At 43.6% G+C, this 17,810-nt stretch overlaps 1 protein-coding gene across 1 annotated transcript in view; it reads right to left on the reverse strand.

The window, feature by feature from the left end:
* The window catches only part of INO80D (INO80 complex subunit D), a 1,521,357-nt gene that overhangs the window by 909,605 nt on the left and 593,942 nt on the right, over positions 1 to 17,810 (reverse strand). Inside the window, exon 5 of the mRNA XM_044075859.1 lies at positions 6,847 to 6,955. Coding sequence (XP_043931794.1) covers positions 6,847 to 6,955 — 109 coding nt within the window. The remainder of the gene's footprint in view (positions 1 to 6,846; positions 6,956 to 17,810) is intronic.

The raw sequence follows: 17,810 nt of genomic DNA on the forward strand, positions 1-17,810 counted from the left end.
AGAGGAGATATTTCAAGGTAGAAAGGTTGGTATGCAGATCAAGAATAAATGATAGCCACTGAATCAAATATAGATGAATGTATAAAAGGACGAGTTAACTGCACAAAGAGACTAAAGTACAGTTTTGTACCTACCATAAATGTAGATGTTCGAGTGTCTTCACTGCTGCAGTCATTACACTTGGGTTATCCTGCCGTCAGGCGGTCCCCGCAGTCAGCCAGAGTTCCAAAGTCTTGGTCCGGCGTCAGTTGCTGTCACTTCTTCCCTGACATCAGTGCGCCAGGGGTACATAAGATGCAGCCGACGCCATTTTCTTCAGTTTTTCTTGCCCCAGATGTCAGGTGCCCCCAAATAGGTAGGCAATACATATTGCTAATAAAACATACAATAAAGGTAAAAAACAAAACCTTCAGTTACCAGCAAATACACCACGTAGGTAGTATAGGGTTGAAAGGTATAGATAAGCCCCAGCTAAGAAAGAGGGGATGGCGGGTGGGTAACCTGGACTGCAGCAGTGAAGACACTCGAACATCTACATTTATGGTAGGTACAAAACTATACTATGTTCATCGTGTTTCACTGCTGCAGTCATTGCACTTGGGTTGAATCCCAAAGCTGAGTTAGGGTGGCTGGTTCTATAGAGGATTTGGGGTGGCTATGAGGCCCTGCAGCACTGCAGTGGCAAAGCCAGCTCTGGATCTAGAATAAAGAGGCAAGTGATAATGCTTGGTAAAGGTGTGCACTGAACTCCAAGTTGCAGCTTCCAAGATATCTGTGGTAGGTACTCCTCTAAGGTAGGCAGTTGAAGTGGCTGTTGCCCTGGTGGAATGTGGACTAATGTTACTAGGCACAGGTTTCCCATGCTGTGTGTAGCAGAACCGGATACAGTGTCCTATCCACTTTGAAATGGTCTGCTTTGAAATAGCCTTTCCCTGTGATCCTGCAGCATATGCTACAAACAATTGCTCAGTTTTTCTGAAAGCTTTTGTTTTGTCCAAGTAGAAACGTAATTGTCTGTGTATGTCCAAGGAATGCAGAAGTCTCTCCCCTTTATTCTGGGGATTTGGATAAAAAGTTGGCAAGTGAATAGTTTGGTTAAGAGCCACACTGAATACCACCTCAGGCATAAATGAAGGGTTTATTCTTAAGAAACTCTGTCTTGGTAAAAAATGATGAAAGGCTCCACTGCCATTAGTGCCTGTAACTCTGAGACTCTTCGTGCTGAGGTTATTGCCAGAAGCAGAGCAGTTTTCCATGATACATATTTTAATTCTGAACTGGCTGGCTCAAAAGGAGGTAAAGTTAGTTTTTCCAAGACAAAATTGAGGTCCCAAGTTGGTGTTGGTGCTCTCCGGGGCGGTCTTATGTTTTTAGCCCCTCTGAGGTACTGTTTTAGCAATGGATGAGAGAAAATAGGAGGATCTGTGTTGTAATGAGCCAAGATGGCAGAGGCGTGGATCTTAATGGATGAAAAGGATAGTCCTTTGTCCAGCATCTCAGTTAAGTATTGTAATATCTGAGGAATATTTGGGACAAGAGGGTCAAAGCTTTGAGCCTGGTTCCAGGCACAGAATCTCTTCCACTTTTCTGAATAAGATTTCCTGGTGCTAGGCCTCCTGGCCTCCAAAATGACATCCATAACAGCTATAGAGAGAGGTGTTGTCTACTTGACTAATGAATCTGCCATGCAGCCAGGTTTAAGGTTTTGAGCTGACTGTGCAGGATCTGATTGTTTTGTTGAGTCAGAAGGTGCGGAGTTTGAGGTAAAATCTATGGTGGGCCTTGAGCTAAGTTCTTTAAGATTGGGTACCAGTGCTGGCGTGGCCAGTCTGGGGCAATCAGGATCATCTATGGTTTTTCTTGTCTGGCTTTTATGAGTACCTTTGAAAGGAGAGGCAGTGGTGGAAAGGCATAAACTTTTAGGCTTTTCCAGCTGAACGAGAGAGCATCCACTTTCCATGCTTGTGTGTGATAAGTCCTTGTGCAGAATTTTTGTAGTTGGCAATTCATTGGGGAGGCAAAAAGATCTATGTCTGGGCACCCCCATTTTTGCATTATCATGCTGAATACTTGTGGATTTAATTTCCAATCGTGAGGATCCATGAGGTTTCTGCTTAAGTCTGCCAGAGTATTTTTCTTTCCTGGCAGGAATTGTGCTTGCAATGAACTTGAAAGGTTAGAGCTGTGTTCCACAAGGTCATGGCTTGTCTGCATAGGGGATAAGAATGAGTGCCCCCTTGCTTGTTTATGTACCACAAAACTGTGGTGTTGTCTGTCTGTAGTAATAGTTGTCCTGGATGCAGAAGGTCCTTGAAAGCTGTTAGGGCATTTTGTACAGCCAACATCTCTTTTTGATTGATGTAAAGATGCATTTGGTTTTCAGTTCACTTGCCCTGAATACATTTTCCTGTCATGTGTTCTCCCCAGGCGTAATCCGAAGCATCTGTTGTTAGTGTCTGCCTGGCTGTGGGTAGAGTGAAAGGCTGTCCCATGTTGAGGTGACATGCCTGTGCCCACCATCGAAACTCCTGTTGTAGGCAGGGAATTAGTGGTATTACTGCTTCCAAACTGTGACAGTGTTGAGTACAAACACATTGTAATTTCCTCATATGCAGTCTGGCATATGGAATTAGTAGTATTCAGGATGCCATGAATCCCAAGGCCAGCAGAATTTTTCTTGCAGGGAGTTGGGTTTTTGTTGCCATCAATTGAAAGTACTGAGTCATTTGTCCTTGCTTTTCTGGCGTGAGATAAGCCATCTAGGCCATTGTATTTAAGCTGGCACCCAGAAATAATATCTCTTGTGAGGGCACTAGTTTTGACTTTGTTTAGTTTACTGTGTACCCTAGGCAAATTAGCAACCTTTTTACAAACGCCAGATGCTTTAGAAGAATGTCCTTGCTCTCTGCTTGAATAAGGCAGTCGTCCAGGTATGGATATATATGAATTCCTTTTTGTCTGCAAAATACAATTACTGATGCCAGGCACTTTGTGAAGACCCTGGGCACAGTAGATAAGCCAAAGGGCAGTGCAGAGAATTGGTAATGCATTGAACCAGCTATGAATCTGAGATATCTTCTGCAATTTTGTCTGATAGGGACATGCAGGTATGCCTCTTTGAGGTCCAAAGTAACAAGCCAAGCTTTCTTGCCCAGCATGGGAAGAAGCTGCTGTAGTACCAACATTTTGAATTTCGGAACATCCAGGTAAGTATTTAGAGTAGAAAGGTCTAGTATAGGTCTCCAGGCTTTGTCCTTTCTGGGGACCAGGAAAAGTCTTGATTAAAATCCTTGTCCTTGTTCCTGTTGTGGCACTTTTTGAAGAGCTCTCATGTCCATGAGGGCTATAATTTGTTTTTGTGCCTCTGCCCATTGATTTTGTGGCAGGTCTGGCATTCCTTTTAACCTTGGTAGAGTGTGAAAGTGGAACCTGTAACCTTGAGACACAATATTTAGAACCCATTTGTCTTGGGTGATTATATGCCAATTTTGAGAAAAAAGTGCTAGTTTCCCCCCTAAGGGAGCTGCCAAAAGGTAAGTGCTTGGCATTCGAAGGGAGAAGTCATTGGGACTGTTTCCTGTAAGGTTGTGACTTGTCTTCACCTCCTTTTGGGGTTGAAGCACCCCACTGTCGTGGTCTATAAGAGCCTTTGGGCTGAGATCTGCCTCTTGGGCGTCTGTACCTGCCTCTTTGTGGTCTGTCTGACACTGGAAAGGACCAATTCTTTGAAGGCCAATTTCTGCTAAATCGAGGTGGCTGTACCTGTAAGAAATCCTTCACTGTTTGCATAGATTTTGCCTTATCCTCCATTTTCTTTAATACATCTTCTGCCTTAACACCAAATAAAATATCCTGCTGTAAAGGAGCATCCAATAATTTAGCCTTAACATGATCAGGTAAACCTTGTTCTTTTAACCAAGCATGCCTTTGAATCACAGATCCTGTAACTGCTGCTCTACAAGAAGCCTCTAAGGAATTAAAACCACATTGCAGAGTAGGTTTTCCCACTTGTTCAGCTGCATGCAATAAATCCTGCATTTCCTTATAGTCAGGATATTCTGAACTTGTAATCATTTTCTGTTTTACCAGAGACATTAAACATTGTTGGTATTTGAGCATGTGAAACTGGCAATTTAAAGCTCTCACTGCTAAAGTTGCAGAAGTGTAAACTTTCTTCCCCCATCTGTCTAATGCTCTAGAATCCCTGTCAGAGGGAACTGGATTCTTAGCCATGGAAGCCTTTACCCCCTTGGGACCCTGGGAAATAGTTTCTGAGTCAGCAACAGGGTTTTAATAAAGAAATTTGTGAGAGTCAGGGACTCTGTAGTACCTGTCTGGTTTGACTGGAGCAGGTGGCAAGGAATCAGAATTTAAACTGGATTCAGAGAACACATCATCCACAATATCCAACACTTGGGGGATAGCAAGGGGCATGTGCTGAGGCAATAAAAGAAAGTCTCTGAGCCTTTTCTTGGATTCTGAGTAATCCTGGCCCTCCCAATGGAAATGCTCCCTCATGGTATGCAAAGTTTCCCCAAAAGAATAATCCTCAGGAGGAGAGGCTGAAGGAATTGATTCTTCAGCATCTGAGTCCTCATAGGGGGGTAAAGAGTATCCCTGGTCTGAAGAGGAATCAGAATATATAGAAACCTGATCAGAGGAATCAGTCTGTATCCAGCCTAGGCCTTTTATCAGGAGGGGGATGGGAACCCCTGATCAGAGTAATTAAGTCTTCGACCATTTTGAGCATCTGCTTTTTAGGCATGGAGGCCTGTCCAGTTGAATGCTGTACTTGCTTCTTTGTCTTTAATGCAGTTTTAGACTTGGCTGTAGTTGCAATGGTAAGTTGTGAAGGTCTGAAAACACCCTCAGAAGCCGATGCCTGCTCAGCAGCTCCGGACCCATCTGAAGGTTTAGTCTCCATAGGCCCAACACCTTGAGTATCCAGAGGCCTAGGTACCTCCACGTGGGAGTTGGTAGCAGCCTGTGGCTCTGAGGTGTCGGGTGTCAGGGGCTGCGAAAGCACCTCACTGAGAACCGGTGACTGGTCTAAAAGAGGATTCGTTGTCAGTTTTGGGCCTCGGATGAATGTCCTTATCCTTGTCTTTGCGTTTTTTGTGAATTGCGGTTGTCGGTTGTTCCGACAGCATGGTATAATTAAACCTTCGGCCAAAGTAATGGCGTGCAAAATCAAACCAGTGTTTAATAGTGCATTTGTTAAATCTAGCACAAAACCGGCAACTAGTGACATCGTGATCTGGGCCTAGGTATGGAATACAGTAAGAATGAAAATCCTTATGAGGTATTTGCTTCCCACAAAAAATACAATTATTAACTTTTACTGACATCGGTCTGAGGCAAGAAAAAGTTTCCCCAACGGGGTACTTAGCTTTATTGAAGACTTCGGTTCTGAAATTCGAATTGGATATCTCAGGAGTCGGCCGACCGGCACTTGCGAACTGCTTTTGCTTTGGGCACCGCGTGGCAAGAAAGACTGGAGAAAATGGCGTCGGCTACATCTTATATACCTCTGGCACACTGATGTCAGAGAAGAAGCAACAGCAACCGACACCGGACCAAGACTTTGGAACTCTGGCCGACTGCGGGACCGCCTGACGGCAGGATAACTCAAGTGTAATGACTGCAGCAGTGAAACACGATGAACATCTGTGCAATCAAAAAGGGGTAACAAAGCAGTCATCTACTTTATGCTGAAGTAACGATTAAGAAGTATTAACAATAGCCAGAAAATGATGACTTAATTAAAGACCGTGTGAAAATATTAGTGCAAATATTATAGAAATGAAAGTAAAGGAGTGGGCAATTACAATACTCAATTGTGAATTGCAAGACATGACAATACAGTATTTCTTTTTATTCTCTCTTGTTGACTTAAAAGTAAGAGGAGAAATGGTTGGTTTTATATGCTGAATATGTTTTGCACAGTGTGAAAAAAAATGAAAATGATTATAAATAAAATCAGGTTTTTAATTAAGAAACTGAAAACATAATACTAAGATTAATTTGCTTAACCTCAATAGAGGCCACTTTATGACATCCTAAAGACAGACTACTTGGTTGTCTTTCACTGACAGCACAGCCTTCTTTCTACATTCTTGAATTTTCAAACTGCTACTTTAAAGCTACTGCAACCCTCCTACACTTAAAACAATCTGCAAACAAAATCTAGCTGTTACAAGCTCAGAAGCTACAGAAGTACTTCTTTTATTTAAGATACCCTCATTTACCAAGGGTATGATGAAAAAAAAAACACTTAAAATAGCCCTCTACCAGCATGAACAATCTGCCAAAGAAAAATTAAGAGACATTACAGCTCTAAAAAATGTTAATAAACTGAAAGCAGTATACAATAGTCAAGTAACTGAATGCTTTAATAAACCCAGCTAAAGCAAAGTCAACTGACCCACCTGAATTAACTTTTGATTCCCAAATGAAAAGTTGTGCATGTACTTGTATAGCTTTACTCATCACTTACATACAGACTAAGTAACACAGCTTAAGTTTACTAACAATTTCAACAGTTATCTCATGTACAAAAAGTAACACAGCCAAAGATGTTTAGTATGTCTGTTGTATCTTCTTTAACTATAAAAATATACCTCTAATAATGTCCTGTCTTGATGTTGTCACAATGTTCCATATAGTCTTTCTACTGTCACATAGTGAAGCTCATCATGTTTAATTCAGGTCAACTCTTTTGCTTTTTATTTGCTAGCTGTTATACTTTGCCACAAGGCCCAGGTTGTGCTTGAAAAGGATATGGACAAGTCTACTCAAACAGTTAAATACCAAGCATGTAAGTAAGTAAATAAAATGTACACTTACTCATTTCTGTCATGCAAGTATGCCTCTTGTAATGGCCAGGAATTCTGGAATGGTGGTACTCGCTCGGCATCATCCAATTCCTCTGAGCTATCTTCAGACCAATCTAGGCCTAAGGAAAGGTTCAGGAAATCAATTAGACCGCAACAGAACAAATTATGCAAACTTAGAAGTTGTTTAAAATGTTTTTATACACTTTTAAAAAAATATTGATATCAATATCAGAACCTCTGTCAAGACATTCAAACAGATAAGGTGCAATATGCGGAAAAGAAATATGATTTACTGATGTCTGCAAGAACAACTTCTACATTCCTGTCTGCAACCCAACTCTGAAGAAAGAATAAGGTTTTCAGAGAAATGAACAATGTAAGTAAAGCTGCAATAAACTCTGATTAATAGAATTTTTTCCAAGAAGAGCTACAGGCTGCTGCCCATACATAAAGGATATGCAGTGAAACCAAAGAAAACACCTCTGTACTGGTGTGCTGCAATAAGGTTGAAATGAATGTCAGACATAAGCAGACACTAGCAATTAAATGCTTAGATTCTATTTAACCAGGAGGTGGGGGTGGTATGTTCAAACTGATATATCCTCAAGATGACACACTAGGGTAATATTTCCAATATATTACTCACGGAGTACTGTGTAGGGTTCTAGCATATACTTTAAGCTGGAATATCTGGTAAGATCAGACAGCACACTCAGATAAAGCATGGCTCTAAAGCGCAGATATTAAGCAAATCAGCTGAGAGCAAAAAAAAAAAAAAGATCTCCTGCTCCAGTCAGGATCCAAATCCAGCTGCTAACTGATGCACAACAGTGAATGCTTATTAGGACAAAAAGTGAATGAATGGTGAGAGAGGATTTGCATGCTGCTTCTCTTTCAGCTAGCCTAATAAAGCTGGAAAATATTCCTCCTATGAGGGGGGCTACAATAATGTATAGTTAGTAAATGCTGGATGTTTCTATGGTAGTACCCTCATTGGACTGCATTCTGAAACAGCACAGTTCTAACAAAAATGCGTACCACACTCTACATCAGCCAACTAAAACATAGCAACATAGCAAAAGTACAGTTTTGTACCTACCATAAATGTAGATGTTCCGAGTGTTCACACTGCTGCAGTCATTGCACTTGGGTTATCCTGCCGTCAGGCGGTCCCGCAGTCGGCCAGAGTTCCAAAGTCTTGGTCCGGCGTCAGTTGCTGTCGCTTCTTCCCTGACATCAGTGCGCCAGGGGTATACAAGATGCATCCAACGCCATTTTCTTCAGTTTTTCTTGCCCCAGATGTCAGGTGCCCCTAATAGGTAGGCAATACATATTGCTAGTAAAAAATATACATATAAAATAAAAACAATGCCTTCAGTTACAAGCAAATACACCACAAAGGTTGTATAGGATAGAAAGACATAGATAAGTCCAGCTAGTTCAGAGGGGATGGAGGAAGGGTAACCTGGACTGCAGCAGTGTGAACACTCAAACATCTACATTTATGGTAGGTACAAAACTGTACTATGTTCATCGTGTTACACTGCTGCAGTCATTACACTTGCGTAGAATCCCAAAGCTAAGGTTAGGTGGCTGGTCTATAAAGAGTTAGGATTGGCTATGAGGCCCTGCAGAACTGCAGTGGCAAATCCTGCTCTGGATTTAGAGTAAAGAGGCAAGTGGTAATGCTTGGTAAAGGTGTGCACTGAACTCCAAGTTGCAGCCTCCAAAATTTCTTTGGTAGGTACTCCTCTGAGAAAGGCTGCTGAAGTGGCTGCGGCCCTGGTGGAATGTGGCCTAATGTTATTAGGGACTGATTTTCCATGCTGTGTGTAGCAGTAACGAATACAGCGTCCTATCCATTTGGATATAGTCTGCTTTGAGATAGGCTTGACATGTGATCCTGCAGTATATGCTACAAACAGTTGCTCAGTTTTCCTGAAAGCTTTTGTTTTGTCCAATTAGAAGCGCAGCTGCCTGTGTATGTCCAAAGAGGGCAGAAGTTTCTCCCCTTTATTCTGGGGGTTTGGATAAAAAGTTGGCAAATGGATGGTTTGGTTAAGAGCCACACTAAACACCACCTTTGGCATAAAGGTAGGGTTTGTCCTTAAAGAAACCCTGTCCTGATGAAAAATTATAAAAGGTTCCACTGCCATTAATGCCTGTAGCTCTGAGACTCTTCGTGCTGAAGTTACTGCCAAGGGCAGAGCTGTTTTCCATGATAAAAATTTTTAGATCGGCTGTATTGGCTGGCTCAAAAGGTGGCAGGGTCAGTTTTTCCAAAACGAAATTGAGGTCCCAAGTTGGTGTTGGTGCTCTCCGGGGCGGTCTTATGTTTTTAGCCCCTCTGAGGTACTGCTTTAGCAAGGGATGAGAGAATAAAGGAGGATCCGTGTTGTAATGTGCTGAAATGGCAGAGGCGTGGATCTTAATTAAAGAGAAGGATAGGCCTTTGTCCAGCATCTCAGTTAAGTATTGTAAAATCTGAGGAATGTTTGGGAGAAGAGGGTCAAGGCTTTGAGCCTGGTTCCAGGCACAGAATCTCTTCCATTTTTCTGAGTAAGCTTTCCTGGTGCTAGGCCTCCTGGCCTCCAAAATGACATCCATAACAGCTTTAGAGAGAGGTGTTGCCTGTTTGACTAATGAATGTAGCATGCTACAGACCACCCTCTCAAACTCAGGAAAACCACACAGCCTTCCTGAAGACACTGGAGAGTATGAATGTCTCTCCAAACACCATCATATTGGGTGACTTCAACTATCCAAACATAGACTGGGAACATTACTCAAGCCCCAACACCCTAGCCCAAAGGTTCCTAGAGTTCATAAACTCAAATGCTATGGAACAACTAGTCACCATTCCCACAAGAGGAGAAAATATACTAGACCTGATCATCACAAACATGGGGACAAAATGCTCCACACCGGAAGTATATCCCTCATTGGTGAGATCAGACCATAAATTAATCTCACTGGAGATCCACATCCCGCCCCCAACCCCAGCAAAAGACCACAGTGAAGAACTTCTCAAAAGCAAACTTCACACTTCTTAAGACTGGAGTGGTATCCTTCAAGGCCCCGAGCCAGTGGAAACCACAACCCACTGCTGAAACCCTTACAAATGCCTTCTGAGCACCTCCAGGAATGTATGGATCAAGCAATCCCTAATAAAATCAAGACCCTTTCCACCAAAGGCAGGCGCCCGGTCTGGTGGACCCCAGCCATAAACAAACTCTACAACAAGAGGAGAAAGCTACTACATGACAGAGCAAAATCCCTAAAAGGGAAGGCATCTCAGATCACTACTAGCAAAAAAATACGATCGCTCATAAAATCATCCAAGGCCAACTTTGAGAGAAAAATCGCTAATGACACAAAAGACAATCATAAGGCCTTCTTTAGCTATGTTAGAAACCTGGGTGGAAACTCCCAGATATGCTCAGAATTAGTCCAAAATGATACAAAAATCACTGAACCCACAGACATTGCCAACATACTGGCAGACAGGTTCAGTGCAAATTTCTCCCCTCCCCCCCAAAAGGAGAAATATCTATCCCACCAGAGTCTAGCCTCCCAAACATCTCAGATGCCCAGGTGAGAGCTGCTCTCTCTAAAGCAAAAAACACAGCATCAATGGGACCGGACAGTGTCCCCGGCTGTGTGCTACACGAACTCAATGAGGAACTAAACCCACACATAAGGCTGCTGTTTACTCTTAGCCTTACTACAGGATACATACCCAAAGAATGGCATACGGCAACTGTGGTCCCACTCCACAAAGGCGGTGCTTCTACGGACCCTGGAAATTACTGCCCCATAAGCTTGACGAGCCTTGTCTGCAAAGCTATGGAGAGGATCATAATGGAACTCATAAATAAAGACATTGGGGACCTACAGACACTGCAACCTACCCAATTTGGCTTTGTCAAGGGCAGATCCTGCCTCTTGAACTTGGTCGACTTTTTCGAAACAGTCACACAGCCTACCTTGACCTAGCAAAAGCGTTCGACACAATACCCCACTCGGGCATCATAGAAAAGCTCACCAGCTTAGATGTAAACCCATATGTCATAAGATGGGTTGCAAACTGGCTCAAGGACAGAACCCACAGGGTTAGAGTTGCTGGTGCCATGTCAGACTCTAAGCCAGTCACGAGCGGTGTCCCACAGGGCTCAGTCCTGGGCCCCCTCTTGTTCGGCATTTATTTTTCTGAAGTGCAGGCAAACATAGGGGATTGTGGCTGACAAAATTTGCAGATGACTGCAAACTGGGCACCATAATTGACACTCCATCAGACACAGACATCCTCCAGAGAGGTCTCATAGAAATGGATAACTGGTGCCAGAGCCATGGCCTTAAGCTAAATGCCAAAAATGTATAGTCATACCCTTTGGGAAAAACAAGGTAACCCTAATTACCACATAGGTGGTAATCCATTAAACACGGAAGAAGTTATCAGGGACCTGGGGACCCAAGTTGACAGTAACCGCTCTTTTGACACTCACATTGCCAAAGTGGTTAGGAAGACCTTCTACATTGCCCACCTGATCATGAAGGGATTCACATCCAGATCAGGAGAGGTCATTGTATCCTGTACTCTTCACTTATCAGACCAATGATTGAGTACAACGCCCCATTCGGAATGTACCTTACCCGACACCTGCAGCAGTTGGAAAGACCCCAAAAGTTCCTCACCAAAAGGATAAGGCTCAAACATATGTCATACGCTGCCGACTGAAGAAACTCCAGCTCTATTCAGTCGCATACCTGCTCAGAGGTGATCTGTGCCTGACATACAAGGCCATGTCCAACCGAATTAATGGACATGCTCCACCTCAAAAAATCCAAATCCACCAGAGCCACAAGAGCAAGAGACTTAAACCTCAACACAGATATAAATAGGACGTGCTGGAGGGACAGATTCATCACCCAGAGACTCCCTACACTATGGAACAGAATCCCAGTCCATGTGAGGCAGAGCCCCTCACTGACTCTGTTCAAGAGAAATCTTGACGAGTGGATGGGAGATCGTAGGTTTACCCCGGGAATCATCTCTGTGTCACTGCTGGACAGAGGCACAGCAAACTAATGGGTATAGTATTCTCATCCTAAGGGGTGGTGAAAGCCACACACACTCTGGCTAGGGTTATAAATGCCCTAGGGCAGATAGCCTAGTATGAACCTATGAACCTATGAATCTGCCATGCAGCCAGGTTTAGGGTTTTAAGATGACCGTGCTGGATCTGATTGTTTTGTCGAGTCAGAAGGTGTGGAATTTGAGGAAAAATCCATGGTGGGCCTTGAGCTAAGTTCTTTAAGCATAGGTACCAGTGCTGGCGTGGCCAGTCTAGAGCAATCAGGATCATTTGTGTTTTTTCTTGTCTGGCTTTTAGGAGTACCTTTGAAAGGAGAGGCAGTGGTGGGAAGGCATAAACTTTTAGGCTTTTCCAGCTGAACGAGAGAGCATCCACTTTCCATGCTTGTGTGTGATAAGTCCTTCTGCAGAATTGTTGTAGTTGGCAATTCAGTGGGGAGGCAAAAATATCTATGTTTGGGCATCCCCTTTTTTGCGTTACCATGTTGAAGATTTGTGGATTCAATTTCCATTCGTGAGGGACCATGATATTTCTGCTTAGATCGTCTGCCAGAGTATTTTTCTTTCCTGGCAGGAATTGTGCTTGCAGATTAACTTGACACATTAGAGCTGTGTTCCACAAGGTCATGACTTGCCTGCATAGGGGATAAGAATGAGTGCCCCCTTGCTTGTTTATGTACCACATTACTGTGGTGTTGTCTGTCTTTAATAATAATTGTCCTGGATGCAGAAGGTCCTTGAAAGCTGTTAGGGCATTTTGAACAGCCAACATCTCTTTTTGATTGATGTGAAGATGCATTTGGTCTGTGGTCCACTTGCCCTGAATGCATTTTCCTGCCATGTGTGCTCCCCATGCATAATCCGAAGCATCTGTTGTTACAGAGTCTGCCTGGCTGTGGGTAGGGTAAAAGGCTGACCCTTGTTTAGGTGACATGCCTGTGCCCACCATCGAAACTCCTGTTGTAGGCAGGGAATCATTGGTATTACTGCTTCTAAACGGTGAGAGTGTTGAGTCCAAACACTTTTTAGGTACCATTGTAATTTCCTCATATACAGTCTGGCATATGGTATTAGTAGTATGCAGGATGCCATGAATCCCAGGGCCTGCAGAATTTTTCTTGCAGGGAGATGGGACCTTTTTGCCATTAACTGAAAATATTGAGTTAGTTGAACTTGTTTGTCTGGCATGAGATAAGCCATTTGGGCCGTTGTATTTAAGCTGGCACCCAGGAATACAATCTGTTGTGAGGGCACTAGTTTTGACTTCTTTTCGTTTACTGTGTACCCTAGAGAAATTAGCAACCTTTTTACAAACGCCAGATGCTGTAGAAGAATGTCCTTTGTCTCTGGTTGAATGAGGCAGTCGTCCAGGTATGGATATATTTGAATTCCTTTTTGTCTGCAACATGCAATTACTGGTGCCAGGCACTTTGTAAAGACCCTGGGTGCAGTAGATAAGCCAAAGGGCAGTGCAGAGAATTGGTAGTGCATTGTACCAGCTTTGAATCTGAGGTATCTTCTGCAATTTTGTTTGATAGGGACATGCAGGTATGCCTCTTTGAGGTCCACAGTAACAAGCCAAGCCTTCTTGCCCAGCATGGGTAGAAGCTGCTGTAATGTCAACATTTCGAATTTCGGAATATCCAGATAAGTATTTAGAATTGAAAGGTCTAGTATGGGCCTCCAGGCCTTGTCCTTTCTGGGAACCAGGAAGAGTCTTTAGTAAAATCCTTGTCCTTGTTCCTGTTGTGGTACTTTTTGAACAGCTCTCATGTCCATGAGGGCTGAAATTTGTTTTTGTGCCTCTGCCCATTGATTTTGTGGCAGGTCTGGCATTCCTTTTAGCCTTGGTAAAGTATGAAAGTGGAACCTGTAACCTTGATACACAATATTCAGAACCCATTTGTCTTGGGTGATTGTTTGCCAGTTTTGAGAAAAAAGTGCTAGTTTTCCCCCTAAGGGGGCTGCCAAAAGGGAAGTGCTTGGCGTACGAAGGGGGAAGTCATTGGGACTGTTTCCTGTAAGGTTGAGACTTGTCCTCAACTCCTTTTGGGGTTGAGGTGCCCCACTGTCGTTGTCTGTTAGAGACTTGGGGTTGAGATCTGCCCCTTGGGTGTCTGTATCTGCCTCTCTGTGGCCTCTCTGACACTGGAAAGGACCAATTCTTAGTTGGCCAATTTCTGCTAAATCGAGGTGGCTGTACCTGTAAGAAATCCTTGACTGTTTGCATAGATTTAGCTTTATCCTCCATTTGCTTTAACACCTCTTCTGCCTTAACACCAAATAAGGTATCATGCTGTAAAGGAGCATCCAATAATTTTGCCTTAACATGATCAGGTAAACTCTGTTCCTTTAACCAAGCATGTTTTCGAATCACAGAACCTGTAACTGCAGCTCTACAAGAGGCCTCTACAGAATCAAAACCACATTGCAGAGTATGTTTTCCCACCTGTTCTACTGTATGTAATAAATCCTGCATTTCTTTATAGTCAGGAGCTTCTGAGCTCGCAAGCATTTTCTCTTTTAACTGAGCCATTAAATATTGTTGGTACTTAAGCATGTGAAACTGGCAATTTAAAGCCCTTACTGCTAAAGCTGATGAAGTGTAAACTTTTCCCCCCATCTATCCAAAGCTCTGGAATCTTTGTCAGAGTGTGCTGGATTTTTTGCAATGGAAGCCTTAACCCCTTTTGGACCCTGGGAAATAGTTTCTGGATCAGCAGAAGGGTTTTTATAAAGAAACTTGTGAGAGTCAGGGACTCTATAATACCTATCTGGCTTGGCTGGTGCAGGGGGCAAAGAATCAGGAGATAAGCTGGATTCAAAGAACACATCATCCACAATATCTAGCACAGGCGGAATAGCCAGGGGCCTGTGCTGAGGCAATAAAAGGAAATAACTGAGCCTTTTCTTGGATTCTGAATAATCCTGACTTTCCCAATTGAAATGCTCCCTCATGGTATGTAAAGTTTCCCCAAAAGAATAATCCTCAGGAGGAGAGGCTGAAGGGATAGATTCTTCAGCATCAGAGTCCTCATAGGGGGGTAGAGAGTATCCCTGGTCTGAAGAATCAGAGGAAATGGAAAACTGATCAGAGGAATCATAGTCTGTATCCTGCCTAGGCCTTCTCTAAGGAGGGGGGGTGGGAACCCCTGATTAGAGTAATGAGGTTTTCGGCCATTTTAAGCATCTGTTTCTTAGGCATGGAGAACTGTCCAGGAAAATGCTATACTTGCTTCTTTGTCTTTAATGGTACTTCTGTCTTGGCTGTTGCTTTAATGATAAGTTGTGAAGGTCTGAAGACACCCTCAGAAGCCGATGCCTACTCAGCGGCTCTGGACCCATCTGAGGGATTAGTTTCCGTAGGCCAAATACCTTGAGTTTCCGGAGGCCTAGTTGTCTCCACGTGGGAGTCGGAGGTGGCCTGTGGCTCCGAGGTAGCGGGTGTCAGGGGCTGCGAAAGCGCCTCACTGAGAACCGGTGAACAGGCGACTGGCCTAGAAGAGGTTTCATCGTCAGTTTTGGACCTCGGATTCCTGTCTTTATCCTTGTCTTTGCGTTTTTTCGGAATTGCGGTCGTCGGTTGATCCGACGGCATAGTATAATTGAACCTTCGGCCAAAGTAGTGCAAAGCAAAATCAAAACGTCTTTTTATAGTGCGTTTTTTAAATCTAGCACAAAACCGACAACTAGTGACGTTGTGATCAGGGCCTAGGCATGGAATACAGTAAGAGTGGAAGTCCTTATGAGGTATTTGCTTCCCACAAGAAATATAATTATTAACTTTTTCGGACATCGGTCTGAGGCAAGAAAAAAGTTTCCCCAACGGGGTACTTAGCTTTAATGAAGACTTCGGATCTGAAATTCGACTTCGAAAATCTCAGGAGTCGGCTGACCGGCACTTGCGAACTGCTTCTGGCACCGCGCGGCAAGAAAAACTGGAGAAAATGGCGTTGGATGCATCTTATATATCCCTGGCGCACTGACGTCAGGGAAGAAGCGACAGCAACCGACGCCGGACCAAGACTTTGGAACTCTGGCCGACTGCGGGACCGCCTGACGGCAGGATAACCCAAGTGTAATGACTGCAGCAGTGTAACACGATGAACATCCTTGTATTCCTCAGAACACTTGCCCCCACCATGTCATGCAAAGTACAGTTTTGTACCTACCATAAATGTAGATGTCCGATAGGTATGCATCTGCAGTCATAACATATGGGTTGTCCTGCCTCAGGCAGCCCTTCGGTCGGCCGGATTCCAAAGTCTGGCCTCGGCTGATGTCGCACTTCACCCGACGTCATAGCTCCTGGGGTATAAAGGCATCAGCCGACACCATTTTCCTCAGTGTTTCTTGCCCCAGATGTCAGGTGCCCTCTAGGAAGGCTAAAATTTGTATAAAAGTAAAAAATTCCAAACAGTAGAAATCAAAAAGTATATATACATATATACATACAAACAAATACACCATAACAGATTCCCCCAGCTAGCTAAGAGAGGGGTAAGTACCCTAGGAATACCACAGAGGGGAAAGAGGGTGGGTAATCCTGACTGCAGATGCATACCTATCGGACATCTACATTTATGGTAGGTACAAAACTGTACTATGTCCTTCAAGGATGCATCTGCAGTCATAACATATGGGTAGAATACCATAGCCAAACTGGGGAGGAGGCACTAAGATAATGATGGTGTAGTTAAGATCCCTTGTAAAACTGCAGTTGCAAAACCTGCTCGGGATCTGGAGTATAAAGGAAGGTTGTAATGCTTGGCAAATGTATGCACGGAGCTCCAAGTAGCAGCTTCTAAAATGTCCTTGGTAGCCACTCCCTGAGAAAAGCTGTAGTGGTGGCTGTAGCTCTTGTGGAGTGAGGCCTGATATTTTCAGGAGTTGTCTTTCCATGAAATGAGTAGCAGAATCGAATGCAATTTCCTCTCCATTTTGAGATTGTCTGTTTTGAAATTGCTTTTCCTTGCACTCCTGTTGCATATGCTACCAGAAGCTGGTCAGTTTTTCTGCTGGCCTTAGTTCTGTCCAGATAGTAGCGCAGTTGTCTGTGTACATCCAAGGTGTGTAGTAGTTTCCCCCCCATGTTCTGTGGGTTAGGGAAGAATGTAGGTAAATGAATGGCTTGGTTCAAGGATATCCTGGAAAACACCTTTGGCATACAAGTTGGATTGGTTCTCAGAGACACTCTTATCCTGGTGAAAGATAAGGAAAGGCTGCACTGCCATTAATGCATGTAACTCGGAGACCCTTCTTGCTGAAATGATTGCTAGCAGGAAGGCAGTTTTCCAAGATAAGAACTGTAAGTCTGCTGTTGCTGCTGGTTCAAAAGGGGGAAGTGTTAATTTTTCTAGTACAAAATTGAGATCCCATGCAGGTAGAGGTGGTTTCCTTGGAGGTTTTACATTTTTGATCCCTCTCAAAAATTGTCTGAGGAGAGGATGAGAGAAGACAGGAGGATCCATGTTGTACTCTGCTGAGATTGCTGATGCATGAATCTTAATGGAAGAGTAGGACAGGCCATTGTGGAACAGTTCTGCTTAGTATTCTAGGATGTGTGCTAGGTTTGCCAGTGTGACATTTGTTCCCTTTGCTGCACTCCAAATGAGGAATCTCTTCCATTTGGCTGAATATGTTTTCCTTGTGGAGGGTCTGCGAGCCTCCAGGATAATGTCCTTAACCCTCTGAGATAAAACAGGTTGGTTTTGTTTTATGCAATTTTCTAAGCAGTTAGCTGCTGAGTTTTTAAGTTTGGATGCAGGGTCTTGTAGTTGCTCTGCGTTAGAAGTAAAGGACATAGAGGTAGAGGCCATGAGTTCGTCCGAGACATGCTTCTCAGGAGCGGGTACCAATGCTGCCTTGGCCAGTCTGGA

The sequence above is a fragment of the Protopterus annectens genome, chromosome 6.part1 (genome assembly GCF_019279795.1).
Source record: "Protopterus annectens isolate FY-2018-M chromosome 6.part1, PAN1.0, whole genome shotgun sequence".
NCBI classification, from domain to species: Eukaryota; Metazoa; Chordata; order Ceratodontiformes; family Protopteridae; genus Protopterus; species Protopterus annectens.